Source organism: Cnephaeus nilssonii (assembly GCF_951640355.1).
Source record: "Cnephaeus nilssonii genome assembly, chromosome: 4".
Taxonomy (NCBI): Eukaryota; Metazoa; Chordata; class Mammalia; order Chiroptera; family Vespertilionidae; genus Cnephaeus; species Cnephaeus nilssonii.
In genome coordinates this window covers 98,254,516-98,269,999 of record NC_137075.1, presented here as the reverse complement: position 1 = coordinate 98,269,999, position 15,484 = coordinate 98,254,516, and the positions used below count along the sequence as shown (strand labels likewise).

The window sequence follows — 15,484 nt, the reverse complement described above, 5'->3', positions numbered from 1 at the left end:
TGTGATCTTTGGGAGTTTTTTGGCCTAGCTTCTTAGTAATTGGTTTTTCTTCCTCAGAATTTGTTCTTTGCTTGGCCTCAGGATTTTACCCTGTGCATGAAATATTGGTGTTCTCAAGGGGACTTATAAATAGATTTTATGGAGCTCTTTCTCTGTCCTGCAAATTCTAGCCATCTTGGCTTCTCTGAACTCTAGGCTGTCTTCTCAAATCAGCAAGTCTGCTGGGCTCTGTTTGTATTCCACCTGTCTGGGCTATAGTTTGGGAATTGCCTTCTAGATAAAGGCTGGGGCAATTTCACGACTCACCTTGTTTGTTTTCCCCCCTTTCAGGATTCACAATTCTTCACTTCCTATTATGAATGTCTGAAAACATTTGTTTCATGTATTTTGTACAGTTTTCGGATTGTTTATAGCAGCGGATCAAGTTCAGACCCTGATACTCATTCATGGCCAGAAGTTCATCTTTCATGTTTCTTAACCTCTCTCCTACTTTCCATCTCACTGTCTCCTCTTTTCAATTCTCTCTTTACTTCCCTCTAATCGCCTATTTAACTCTTCCAATGAGTTTTGAATTTTATATATTTTTTCATATCTAGAAATTCCCTTTGCTTCTTCAAATCTGCCTGGATACTTTTTATAGTCTCCTGTTCTTTGTTCATAAGAAGATATTTTTAAGTCTTACACTTATTTTATATAATCTGATAAATCCAATGTCTGATGTTTTGCAGGATTGATTTTGCTGTTTGTCGTGACTTTCTGATTCTCACTCATGTCTCTTATGTCTGTGATTATTGGGAACAGGTTTATTTTTTATTTTATTGATTGCTATCTTTACAGATACTTTGAGGGATGGGTGTTTAAGTCCTCCACATAGGATTTATATCTGCCTATGCAGCATTGTTGAAAAATGCTTGAAGATTCTGCAGTCCTTAGGACCACTCCGAATGAAAATTTTTACTCGAAGGATTTATGATTAATGTGGATTTAGGCCTTACAGCCATATGAAGGCTGCTTGTGGCTACAGATTTTCAGGGTAGTTTTTCTCCCTTCATGCATTGCCACCCCTCCTTAAAATAGGATAGTCTCTTGTTTTCCCTTACTCTGAGGAGTTTGCTGCTTTAGTTAGAGGTTTGCAAATCAAATCCCTACCTTACGTGTGTCCTAAACTTTATTTTGTATTCTTGTTCAGCCTACAGATCAAAATCGGGCTTACCAGGACTTAGCTAACACTTTTAGAGTAAAGTGGATGGATGTAGGAGCTCTTACTATTCAAGATTCCCATAGGAAACAACTTTGTTTTTGCTCTCAGATTTCTTAATGTTCGACAGCTCAGTAGTGCATTTAAAAGATGTTTTTACATTTTATCTAACATTTTTAATTTTTGACAGGAGAGATGCTTAGGGTATTTTGGCAATCCTACTGTTAGACATGGAAGTCATTCTTCTGTTTCTTGATGTAAAGAATCACACATGTGTGCAAATATTAACAAGATAAAATATATCCAGCCTTTCTCTATAAGATCTATAAAATATAACTGTTTTGATGTTTGTAATACCCACGAGTAGAATTTGCCATTTATAATTTGGTTCCTTTTTTATTCGTTTGCCTGCTTATTCCTTCGGGACTTCTTGGAAATATTTCAGCGCTTGGTTTCAGTTGGACTCGATTCAAAAAATGCAGTTTGTGTTTGGGATTGGAAAAGGGGAAAAATGTTATCTATGGCTCCTGGTCACACAGATAGAGTAAGTATTCCCTTTCTGGTTTCTAATGGGTACTGGGAAACGGCCAGAGGGTGTCAGGGGATTTTATGTTTCTGTCTTTTGTTATTGACCAATAGTTCATATCTAATTAAAAATTTAAAGTACAGTTGTGATTAGAATGCATATGTATTGTAGACTCAATAGGTATAGTGCTAGCACAAAACTTTTAACCTAGTTGCTTCAGCAAAAATGATGAATTTTATGACACTAAAACCTCAATTTAAAAAGTGAATGGTTCAGGCCTAGAGTCTGTTTAGTTTGGTTTACCACTGATTTGTTACATATATTTCATAGTTAAGGTGAAAATGATATTTCGTGTCAATTTAAAGTTATGTATTAGAATTAGGGTTTTTAGAGACCTAACATTTTTTATTTATGAAATTTGTTAAAGATATATTATTCTAAGATGTTTAAAATTAACATAAAGGATATGTTGTCAGCTTTTGAATTAAATATTGTACTACTTTTATAAACACACACCAGAATTTTATCATAAACTCTTCAAAATGTCTGAGTCTTTTGTGTGTAATAAAATTTTTACCTAAACCAGCACAGGAGGGATAGTCATTGATTCTATTTCGGGGGAATCTATGAATCTGTAAAAGTGTATAGAAACATTTGTGTGATTTGCGTTTTGGAAAAAAACACCTTGGTTTTTAGCAGGTTCTCAAAGGGGCCTGTTACACACACACAAACACAATTTAGATTATTAAAATGTTAAGTATAGCTTATTAAACAATTTTGTATTCTGATTTAGAACAAAGCATTTCACACATTACTACTTTGGATTTAGTAAATAGACTGATTACTATGAAAAAATGATACTATCATTGGAACTTTTAAAACTATTTTTGTGGTTAGTATTTTCAAGTTGCATCAGTATGTTTTTCATGTAACCTGTTTTTTGGTGAGTTGTTAACCATTAACTTATAAGATGTATTCTTTCTTCATTATCACTGAAGGCTATCACTTAGGATATTTTTAGAGGTAGTGAGCATTTTACATCATTATGCTGACAAGTGTCAAAGAAATATGGTGAAGACTACCAGACAGCAGAATTCTTTTCTGCTATGAAAATGTTTTTCAAATATTAGTTTTTCTTTTATTTATTATTAAAGTACATGTTTCTAATGCATATTTTATTTCATCTGGGGTTTGTTCCCGCTGGCCGGGCAAGATATAGCTTTTGTTCCTTATTTGCTTTTGTAACAAAAATGGTTTGTGTGTATTTAGAATTTATGGAATCTTAGAAAGGAACAAAGCCTGGGGAATCTCCAAAATTTAAGTGCATAAGTTAATTTTGTTTGACTGATAAACAATAAAAATAAAAATAGCATTTGTACTATGAAATAAATGTTTGATTCTTTATGAAAGTAGTTCTGCATGATAGAAAGCTATAAAAATGTTCTCCCTTTCCAGCTGTATGTGTTAAGTGTGTGTTCCATTCAGATTTTTCTTTTGTAGAAATGCCTATGCCCTAGTTGTATTGAACCATTCTTATTATTTATGGGCCTATATTTTTAAAAAAGAATTAAAAAGAATTGTTTTCATTCTACTACTTGCTTCATAAGTTCATGTAGTTGTTTCACAAGTTCATAGAAATTAAGAAATAGTTTTGTGTTTTTTTAAATAAAGAACAGCTCATCTTTTAAAAAAATACATTTTTATTGATTTCAGAGAGGAAGGGAGAGGAAGAGAGAGATAGAAACATCAACGATGAGAGAAAAATCATTATCAGCTGCCTCCTGCATGCCCCATACTGGGGACTGAGCCCACATCCCAGTCATGTTCCCTGACCAGGAATCAAACCGTGAGCTGGTTCATAGCCACGCTGGCTGGGAAAGATATAGCTTTTGTTCCTTATCATTTATGTACTTACTTTATTTCTCATAAGATTTTTATTATTATTCTGATTATTATTTGTTGAGGAATATGACTTTATGATAGGTAGGGTTTGGGGGTTATTTGGTCTTTGGGACAGCGTTGTTAAATGATTCTGAAATTAAGTATTTTAACCATAAATCTGATTTGTTTACAGATATTTGATATTTCTTGGGATTTGTACCAGCCAAATAAACTTGTCAGCTGTGGTGTAAAACATATCAAGGTACTAGAAGGGTCTTATTTTATAACAGTCACTAGAGGCCTGGTGCACGAATTTGTGCACTGGTGGGGTCCAGCCAGCCCACCCCGATGGGGGCCATTGGAGAGGCCGGCTGGGGCCGGGGGGGCTTGGGGGAGGGGGGACGGGGAACCTCAGGGCCATGGGTGTTCTGATCGTTCCACCATTTGGTTGATTTGCATATCACCCTTTTATTATTTAGGATAACTTATTCTCTGCTGCTGAGTACATTTCACACTTTTTACAATTTAGGATAGTTTTAGGATTCTGACAGTACTTATTTTTAAATGTCAACATTTTTAATATTTTAATGTTCAATCTAACAAATATTGTGTAGTTATTGTGTGAGGAACCTATGTGGGGGACATAGATATGAATAGAGAATTAATAAAACACTTCCCATAAAGGAATTTAGAGTCTAATGAAATAGGTTTTGCAGTTTATCTTTTGCTTCATGTTTCACTTAGAAAGTAAAATGTGAGAATAGAAAATCAAGTAAACTGAGTTTTCATTCAGAAAGATAAAACATTGTGGTAGAAGCATCATGGATAGAATTGGCTTTGCCACCTACTAGCTGTTGACCTGGGATGAGTCATTAACCTCTGAGCTTTTTTTCACATCTTAAAACTGTGGCTGCTGTTACACCCTCACAGAGTTGAGATTCAATAAGGCAGTGTATATGTCGTAGTGCTTAGCACATGGTCAGCTTTCTGACAGTGTTACCTTTTCTTCTCTATAAGTTTTCTTATTTGATTTCAGCCTTTGAAAGCCACTGTTTACTTTGCATATGAAAGCCTTGAGTTTTGTTTCATAATTGTAGTTTAGGATTTGAAGCCCATATAGTCAGTGGTAGTATTCACTCTTAGGTTTATAATTACTTTTAAATCCGTGGTGCAAATTGGAAATACTTGCTTTTCTCCCAGTATCTGATACAACAGTTCCTGTAACAGTTAACTAATTCCTAGTAAGTAAGGTTTTGTGTGCACATTCTTCTGATACTCGCACTTCCATCCACATTTTCTCGAGAGCATCTTTGGCTGCTGCTGCAAATCTGGGTCCTGATTTGATAATGAATAGGCTATGTGCTAGGTTTAAAGTATGTAGTATAAGCACTATGAAGGTGAAAATTTTGTCTTGTTCGTCTTTTATGAACATCAATTTGACACAGTACTTGATATATATAAAGTCCTTAATAAATTGTTGGCAAATTAATAAATAGAGACCTTATTGTTGTTTTATACTATAAATAAAGCTGAATTTTTCATTTTCAGATTTGAAAAATCTTCTCAGTTAAATTAAACAAACTATATGTGTGTGTTTTTTTTTACTGTATTTCCTTACATTTGGTAGAGGCAGTGAATAACATGGTAGCTCCCTGCAGGCAGTACATAAGAGGAAACTAAATCCCAAAGATGATCTAGAACTGCACTGGCTTGTACAGCTATTTAAATTAAATTAATTACAATTAAATAAAATGTAATAGTCATTTCTCAGTCACACTAGCAGTATGCTCAAGAGCCACATGTGTCAAAAAGAATAAAGGATTGATTCTAGATGCATGTATATATAAAAAGAGCCACATGTGTCTAGTGCAGTGATGGGCAACCTTTTGAGCTTGGTGTGTCAAACTTCGCCAAAAAACTGAGCATAACTCGGGTAGTGTGTCACTTTGAGGAAAAAACTAACTCCAAGACTCTAGTCGCAAATGTTTCATCCTCAGGAGCAGCAAATGTTTCATCCTCGGCATGCGGCTGCGTGTCATCAGAAATGGCTACGCGTGTCAGTGCTGACACACATGTCATAGGTTCGCCATCACTGGTCTAGTGATTCATCTATATATACCATATAGAGAGATAGCGATATATACAGACACATTTTCATCATCATAGAAAGTTGTCTTGGACAGCACTGATTCTAGAACGAAGGTTCTTAACTCTCACTGCGCATCAGAATCATTTGGATGCCTGGGCTTCCCTCTCCAGAGGTTCTGTCTCAGTTTATCTCAGTGGGGGACCAGATGCACTATGGTTTATCATTTCCCCCAGGTGATTCTAATGTGCAGCCACAACTGAGAATCACTATTCTAAAAGAAAATAATAGATTGAAATTGGAACTTGCTGAAAGGAAGAAAACTAGCTATCCTTATGCACAAAATCATGGGACTTCAAAATGTAAAAATCATAAACTTTCTCTTTGATTAAAACACTCATTAGTTATTTGAGTAGATCAGCATCATAATTTTTAGTTCTTTGAGGCTTCATGTTTTAAATTAAGATCTTTAGGTCTTAAGATCTTGAAGGTCAGATAAGATTTTTAAGTATATAATATTAACAAATTATATTATTTTAACCAGTAATTTAGTTATTATAAAGTTGAATTTATTCTTAGGACCTAACTTCTTCATACACAGCTATTTTATATATCTATCATAATAAAAGTGTAATATGCTAATTAGACCAGACAGCCAAACGACCTTCCGGACGTCATTCTGGATGTCCTTCCTGATGAAGCTGTGGCAGCGGGGGGCCAAGGCAGATGCGGTTAGGGGTGATCAGGCAGGCAGGCAGAGTGGTTAAGGGCGATCAGGCAGGCGAGTGGTTAGGGGCGATGAGGCAGGCAGGCAGAGTGGGTAGGGGCGATGAGGCAGGCAGGTGAGCAGTTAGGGGCAATGAGGCAGGCAGGCAAGAGGGGTTAGGGGTGATCAGGCAGGCGAGTGGTTAAGGGCGATGAGGCAGGCAGGCACAGTGGGTAGGGGCAATCAGGCAGGAAGGCAGGCGAGCAGTTAGGAGCCAGCGGTCCCGGATTGTGGGAGGGATGTCCCAATTGTGAGAGGATGCAGGCGGGCTGAGGGACACACACACACACACACCACCACCACCACCACCACCACCACCACCACCCCCCTCCCATGCACAAATTTTGTGCACCGGGCCTCTAGTGTGTGTGTGTGTGTGTGTGTGTGTGTGTGTGTGTGTGTGTGTATCTGCCTTTGCCCCAATTTTGTTTTTTTATTTCTCTCTGCAAACTATTAAAACTTACCTGAATTCACAAAGAAGAACAAAACTCTGGTCATGAAGATTTATGTTTGACCTGTTTGACTTCCCTGTGTTTTCCCAAGAATGAACCAGTCATTCCAAATATGTATTTCTCTTATTTTTTAAGCTTTGAGAAGATCAGTGGGTGCAACATACTAATCCTTTTATTTTTCCCTGTCTTTGCTGTCTTTGTCAGATTGAACATTAGGGTTGGTCCTTTTTTCTATTAGTATTTAGTATCTTCATTGCTAGCTCATTCCCAGCTTTTCAACTTAAGTTTCATGTAGTTTTCTCTTCAGAAACCTAAGGGAAGCATAGCATATTTAAAAAGTAATGTAGTTCACCCCCCACCTCCACCCCTGTTATTCTTACAGATAAGGATTGAAACCAGTGACTTACCTGCTATAACTAGCTATTGACAACACTAGGATGAGGATGTGAACCTTGAGTGCTGTTGTATCATAAGGGAAATTCTTAGGTAATTTCTAGTCTGCTGCTCTAATGTAGCATCAAAGTACTGGGAATGGTTTACTTTATCTTATAAGCATTCTTTGATAATCTGATTATTCTCTGTACCTTTCAGTTCTGGAGTTTATGTGGAAATGCTCTGACCCCAAAACGAGGAGTCTTTGGTAAGACTGGCGACCTTCAAACAATATTGTGCCTGGCCTGTGCAAGGGATGAGTTAACATATTCTGGTGCACTCAATGGGGATATATATGTTTGGAAAGGAATTAATCTTATACGGACAATACAAGGAGCCCATACTGTAAGTACATTTAAATATTTCCAAACACTTTTTGATGTTAACTGCTTATCTTCTTGTCTTAGAACAAAAGATTACATAATATAGAAAACTTTCTAATCAGTCCAGTTACTTGGAAAATATTATAACACAATTTTATGCCTATCTGTAATTAATTTTTATAGGGTATAAGGTTTAACTTTATTTTCTTTTATGTTATGTGTATATCATTAAATACCTCTTTGGTCAGATACTGAGTTCCTATATATAATCTATTTCTAGATTTTATAGATTTTCTTAAAAAGTAAAATGTTAAATTATTTCCTCTTCCAGGCAGGAATTTTTAGCATGAATGCTTGTGAAGAAGGCTTTGCTACTGGTGGCAGAGATGGCTGTATTCGTCTTTGGGATTTAACTTTTAAACCAATTACTGTGATTGATCTCAGGGAAACAGACCAGGGTTACAAAGGTAATAACAAACCAAATAGTATCTCATTACTAGACAAATTCTAAATATACCTAGGATTGTCTGTTTCTTTCCGTAAACATGAATGTATGTTTTATAAATATAATGAGACATTTGCCTGTTCACAGTGTATACATTTAATTGAAATTCTTCTGTTGAAGAGAAATTTTGCCTAAAGCCAGTCTAGGTTTACTGTTATAACAAAGATTCTTTCATGTCTGATGACCGTTATAATGAACCTGAAGAGTGATGTGATACTTACTTGGTAACGTTGGATCTTGAAACTATTTTACTATTAGAATGCTAGATGTAACTAGCAAATAAACTGTTGAAAAGAAAGTGTGTCAAGGGTTGGAGGAAACTTTGTACACAGCACCTCTATGTTGGTCATAATGTATAGATAAGAAAACTGGGAGGGACATTAGCTTTCCCAAGGTTACAAAAGAATTGTGAAGTATACAGAAAAAGTAGAAGTCTCTTTTTCTTTTTTAATTAAAAAATTTTTTAAACCTCATTCTCGGGTGAGGATTAAAATAATAATAATAAAAAGAGAAATATCATTCCACATAGAAAACAATATAGAGAATTGAAAAAGATGTATGGAGCAGAGACTTACAGATTTCTTTTATCTTACATCTAAGGTATGAAAATTAATATCAGTTTACGCCATTGGAATTCTGTTATTACAGCATTGCTCTTAAATGCAATTCCCTTTTGACTAGGTTTGTCTGTGAGGAGTGTTTGTTGGCGAGGTGACCACATTCTAGTTGGAACACAGGACAGTGAAATTTTTGAAATTGTGGTGCATGAAAGAAAGAAACCCTTCCTAATTATGCAAGGGCATTGTGAGGGTGAACTCTGGGCACTTGCCATCCATCCTACAAAACCTTTGGCCGTGACTGGGAGTGATGATCGTTCAGTCAGGTAAGCCAATCTATATATATAAAAGCCTAAGCAACCATTACAACTGGATGACTGGATGACCGGCTGGTAGCTATGATGTGCACTGATCACCAGAGGGCAGATGCTCAATGCAGGAATTGCCCCCTGGTTGTCAGTACATTCCCACAGCCAACCTCCCATGGCTGGCCAACCTCCCACGGTCCCTTCCCCAAGCCGGCCGGCCCCCATGGCCCCGATTGGGACTGGGCCAGACAATCCCAATCAGCCCTGATTGCCGGTCAGGCTGAGGGACCCCACCCTTGCACGAATTTGTGCACCAGGCCTCTAGTTATAAAATAATAGCATAGGCTGGAATTTGTTCTTAGATAAACATAAGAAAAACTTATTAAAAATGCATTTAAATTTTGTCAACTTTTGTTATATAACAAATGAACATACTTAAGAGGCACTTAAAAATTAATAGAATTAACTATAAGATGTTTTTTCCTATTAAGTTGGAGTTCGTTCCATTTCAAAATATACAGAGCTACCTCCACCTTTTTAATATCCTGTAATATTCCATTGCATGGATATACTGTAATTTATTCAACAATAAATTGTTGTCCAGATAACTTCACCACGGTACTGGCTGCACATATAAGGGCTGCTTTTGCCTTATAATTTTAGATTGAATTCATTAAGAAACAGTATCAAATCTGTAGCAAAAGCTAATTTCCAACTCTGCCGTTCAGTGTTTAATAATAGTAACTGAGAGCAGTTCTGGTTCAGAAAAATTTCATTCCTGGCTCTGAGATCAAAATATCACAATAAAAAATTATCACTGCTAAGCCATTAAGCTGCTGTTCAGTAGTGCAAGTTAGCATTTTTAACTTCTGTTACTGAAAAAAATGCAGACCTGCTGGAGGTTAAATCCACAAGAGCAAATGAAGCTCATAGTTATCACTATTGATTCAAAGAAATAATTCAAAAAAAATTTTTGCAGAATACTTGCTAAAGAATAATACAGTGAATACATAGGCTTTGTAAGAATTAATAAACAGAAACCTTATTTAAAATGAAGTCAGGAGGCCAGAAGGGGGAGCTCTCACTCCCCATGGTCATGAAGGACAACAGGAAGAACTTTTTTTTATTTTGTGTTTTGTTTTTTTAAATATGTTTTTATTGATTTCAGAGAGAGAGGAAAGGAGAAGGAGGGGGAGAGAAAGAGAGAGAGAGAAACATTGATCTGTTTCCTTCTGTGGGCAGATGGACCCACAACCTGGGTATGTGCCCTAACCGGGAATCAAACCCGTGACCTTTTGGTGTACCAGTATTTGCTCCAACTAACTGAGCCACATGTGCCAGGGTAGAATGAACTCTGTTTTATACGCGTTCTCACAACTTCTTCTCCTTTATAAATGAGTTTCCTCTCCTTTGTTTCTCTGGACTTGTGTGTGGTTCACCATTAGACAACATGTTCCAGTTACAATTCTTCTTTGTAGTCAAACCCATTTTACTGGAGAAACATCTGGCTGTTTTCACAGGCTTTATAAACTAGTCTGAGGCATTTCCCCCATGCATATTTTTACCACCATTTCATTCCACTTTATGTGGTGTCAGATTAGTGCTTTCTCACTAATGCCTTTAAAAATATTCTAGCCTACAGTTGTTCCACACAGACTATTCATAGAAGTTATTTGTTCATCATTGCAAACTTGGCATTGACACCTCAAATAAACAACCGAGTAGTATCCATAACATCTGTGGATTTATCAAGATTCAAAGAAAACCAACCACTCAAAATTATTTTCCTTGTTTTTAATTAATTGTTGGTGTTGTTCCCAACACTCTCTTCATTTCCTTGAGCAAACTGTTCTCACCAAAAAGCTAATAGTCTTACTTTTATTTTCTCTGGACACATTTCTTCAGTTGCTGCCATTCAAAATAATTTAGTTAATCCTTTACCAATAAACAGTTTTCTTTGCTTGTCTAACAAATGAGCCACTCAGAAACTTACTTTTGTGGAAACCTCATTTTAATTTTAAAGAAATTCTGCTGCAATGAGATATTTTGTTTTAAATTTTTAAGTTTTCTGACCATTGGTTTCCTGTGAGTTGAACATATTTTGATGAGTGCTTAGTCTGAAAATAACACATATTTGTATTCTTTTAAAAAAGCTATTGTGTCATTGCAAAATAAACATACTGCTTTACTAATTCAGTAACAGTATAATTTGTAATTAGCTTTAAAAATGTGCCTTAAAAATGCAGTATTCAAAGTTTACTTTTCTGTGGTGTTTTTTTTCTTGTTCTGACATGGATGGGTATATACTAGAAATTAAAAATAATAAATTGTCACCACATGACAATACTGGTGGCACTCAAAATTCTACCAAGTTATAACTGTGCCAGTTTAGTGCGCTGAAGGAGCGTGCAAAGTGATATGTCGCACACTGTCGTCTCTCGCAGTGGGTGACTCACCACTGCCTCCGTAGTGTAAAAGCAGCCATAGACAATATGTAAACAAACAAATGTGGCTGTTTCCATCAAACTTGGTTTACAGATTTGATTTTGATTTTAATTTCATATGATTTTCTCATGTCTCAAAATGTTATTCTGTTAATTTTTTTCAACCATTTAAACATGTAAAGAAAACTTCTTAGTTTGCAGACTGTACAAAAACAGGCAGTGGGCCCCCTGTGGCCCACCAGCTCTGGTTTGCTGATCCCTGTGGTAGAACATAGAAAGTCTTCAGTAATTATCACATTTCTATCATATAGTAATATTAAAACATTGACATTTTTCCTTTGAAATCAGGAAGAAGACAATGATTTCCACTCTCACCATTATATTCAGCTGTAGAGTAAAAATCTTTGTCAGCACAGTAAGGCCAAATATATATGTATGATATGCTATTTATGTATTTATGTATAGAGAGATATATAGATATTTGGGTTGGAAAAGAAGAAACAGCTCTCAATTGTAGGTATTATGATTGTATATGTAGAAAATTGAAAGGAAGATACAGAGAAATTATTGGAATTAAAAGGAATTTAGCAAATTTTCCTGGATATATAAAAATACACAGAATCATTTTTCCTATAAGACAGCAACACATAGAATAGTTTTTTTAAAAAAAAGATGCTGCTAGGAAAACATTTAAGAATCTACTTAGTTTTACTGATCTTTTGCTAACCTTTTGGGGTAGATGCCTGTTCATTAAGTTGTTGCCTTTGTTTTTATAATATCTGCTACGTTCCCCCTAAGTACTGTGTCAGCTGTATCCCATAAGTTTTTATATAAAACAGGTTTGTAATACCCTTCAAAAGGGTAACTACTTTTCATTAGGATTTTGTCTTTGCCCTTTAGATTATTTGGAAGTATAAGTCTTAATTTTCAAACAATGGGTATTTTCTTTTTACATTTTTCTTGTAGATTTTTAACATTAGAGTCTGGAATAGACTCTCAATTTGCATAGTCTTAATTTGAAGGACTATATACAAAGTATATGACATGTACCACTATATTATATCTAGATCTCCCCTTTGATCAGGGTAGAAATCATCTATCTAAAAAATTAATGTCATTACATTGTTTTAAAATAAAAGATTCTATCCACTCTGGTCATTTTAAGCATAAACTGTATTTCTGTTTTCATGGATAAGAATTCCATGAAGTATACAGTTAAAATCTAGATTTATCTTAAAATGAGATTATTATTTTAACCAAAATGTTTTCATAGAGTTTATTATTTTTTAAGCATACACCAGTTAACTATTCTTATATTTTAATTAAATGTTACAGGATATGGAGCCTAGTAGATCACGCATTAATAGCAAGGTGTAATATGGAAGAACCAATTCGTTGTGCAGCTGTAAATGTAGATGGAATCCATCTTGCCCTCGGAATGAAGGATGGCTCATTCACTGTACTTAGAGTAAGGTATGGTATTGGGGGAGAAACAGAAACAGATAGTAATTTTCTAAGTGAGATATAATACTTATTGTTTTACCCATTTCCTTTTTAATTAATATATATTTCCGGTATTAGTTTCATTAAATATAAAAATATTTTTATAAAATGCGTTGTCAGAATATTAAGTTAACTCAGAAACCTTGGTTTGAGGGTTAAAAATGCTTAATAGATTAATGGCTAAAATTTGAACTATAAATTAGGGTGCTGACTTTTCATTCCTTGGTAGTATTGATTTTCAATAATGATCCTCTGTCATTGAAGGGGGTGGGATGGACATTGAGCCTTTAAAAATGGCTGAATGATTTTGTTGTTTGAAAAAAATTCCTTCTGTTTTTCCTTTGTTTGGGTCTACTTTGAAGAATTTGTTAAAGCAATTAACATCTAGTGTTGAATTATAGATATGGTATAGATAAGTATTTATGAAATCTTTTTATTAAATTTATCGGGGTGACACTGATCAACAAAATTATATGGGCTTCAGGTGCACAGTTCTACTTCACATCACGTCTCTGTACACGTCTCTGTCCATCATCATTTATCCCCGTCTTTCCTCCCCCACCTCCCCTCTGGCACTCACCACACTGTTGTCTTGGTGAGGACCATCCACCCACTTGACCAATCCAGAAGCCATTAATTCCTTTCTTCCTTTTGCCTCCCTGGTTTGGTGGAATGGTATTTCAGCTGGTCCCCTTACCTCCTGTTTTACTTACCTCAGAACCTTCTTCACTCTACAGCTATAGTGATGCCTAACACATTTGTTTGCATCCCTCCTCTTTCTGAAGTACAATAAAAGCTTTGGACTGTCCTTAGGATGAAGTTCATAATCCATAGTTAACATAGACTGAAATGCCCATCTCTCCAGCCTTTTTCTTTCCACCTCAATCTCTTCCTTTGAACATGTATAAAATATCTTTTACGTTTTCAGACACATCCTGTTCTCTTGTACTTCTGAGTTTGTATAGATGCTGACTCCTCTTTCAACATAAAATTTTGCGACTTTATTTCCTTTATCGTATGGCTCCATAAAGTTAATCTGAATCTCTAAACTACTTGAAGTAATTCAGGAAATGAAATTTAGCATTTTTTACCTGTTTCCAACTATATTGTACTTATATGTTTCTGTTCAGCAAAATAATTATTCCTTAATACTACTTGTCTTATTTACATTTATTTTATTGTTTATGAATACTTGATACAGCCTCACAGTCATTTTACACACATTTGGAAACTGAACTAATTCTGTAGTGACTTTTTTCATATGGTTTAATGTATTTTTCTTTACAGAGATATGACGGAAGTTGTGCATATTAAAGATAGGAAGGAAGCAATTCATGAGTTAAAATATTCACCAGATGGAACGTACCTTGCTGTTGGATGCAACGACAGCTCAGTTGATATTTATGGAGTTGCTCAGCGTTACAAAAAAATGGGGGAGTGTGTGGGATCACTTAGTTTCATCACTCATCTGGACTGGTCCTCAGACAGTAGATACTTACAGACTAATGATGGAAACGGTAAAAGACTTTTTTATAGGATGCCAGGTAAAAATTTCTAATACATTATTTATAAATTATAGATTTTTAGTGCCTATAAATTATTCTAGGATTTCACTAGAAACAGAGGTAAGTTACATTTGACTATAAGAAATCAGTGAATTCCTGAGCTAATATTTTGGGCATTGTGATCTTTTCCATAAGGCTTCCCTAATTAATTGAAGTCTTTTTTGATTCTTAATTAAAGCTTTTTTGCTTAGAGGATCTAGAATAAGCATGTCAAACTCATGGCCCGCGGGCCACATGCCTCGTTTATTTGGCCCATGTTAGCCTTTGAGTTTGACATGCTTGATCTAGAACCTTTATGTTGAATTCCATACATGTGTACTGTACCAGTATATGGTAAAGTCCTTGTGTGTGTTAGGAAGTAAAATATGCAATTTTTATTGTGGAACTTCTATATAATTGCTATAAATGTCTAACCATAAGTTGTTGGGGTATTAATATTGGGTTGCCAATATTAATGATATAGCTAACAAATTAAATTTGAAAAAGTTTTCATCAAAGATTTAAAAAGAGATTAAAACGGAGCAAAATATTATTAGTACTTTATTTAGTATGGTAGTGAATTAGTCACTTTTGCAATAAGTTATTTGATACAACTACATAATTAAATTAATGCATCTCAATAGTGTTTACTAACAATCTGTATGTAATGAACATTGAATTAATCCTAAAGTCCTGTTACCTAATGTAAATGTATTACTTCCCACTCGTCTTTCCTTCCCAGTCCTTTTCAAAAGCTCTCTTTTTCTCAACCATGTACCTTCTTAGGTTTCTTTTTGAATACTTGATTTGTCACTTTCTTGGAACTTTTACTTTTTTTTCTAACTTACCCTGTTGTGACTAATCTGTAGCATGACTTTAATAGGGTTCAGTTTTATTCTTCATATGGTGAACCTGCTAGCTACATCCAGTTAAATCTGTGTGTGTCTCTGAATCAGTAT

The 15,484-nt window shown here is 35.2% G+C and overlaps 1 protein-coding gene across 9 annotated transcripts in view; it reads left to right on the top strand.

The window, feature by feature from the left end:
• EML5 (EMAP like 5) overlaps positions 1–15,484 on the top strand; it is a 104,558-nt gene that overhangs the window by 12,288 nt on the left and 76,786 nt on the right. For 8 of the 9 annotated variants that reach the window (XM_079769178.1, XM_079769177.1, XM_079769179.1 and 5 more), the window contains exons 3-9: positions 1,644–1,742; positions 3,799–3,867; positions 7,501–7,686; positions 7,996–8,131; positions 8,851–9,052; positions 12,814–12,951; positions 14,269–14,525. In XM_079769178.1, coding sequence (XP_079625304.1) covers positions 1,644–1,742; positions 3,799–3,867; positions 7,501–7,686; positions 7,996–8,131; positions 8,851–9,052; positions 12,814–12,951; positions 14,269–14,525 — 1,087 coding nt within the window. Of the gene's footprint in view, positions 1–1,643; positions 1,743–3,798; positions 3,868–7,348; positions 7,396–7,500; positions 7,687–7,995; positions 8,132–8,850; positions 9,053–12,813; positions 12,952–14,268; positions 14,526–15,484 lie in introns of those variants that run through there. The other variant, XM_079769180.1, reaches the window with a different exon arrangement.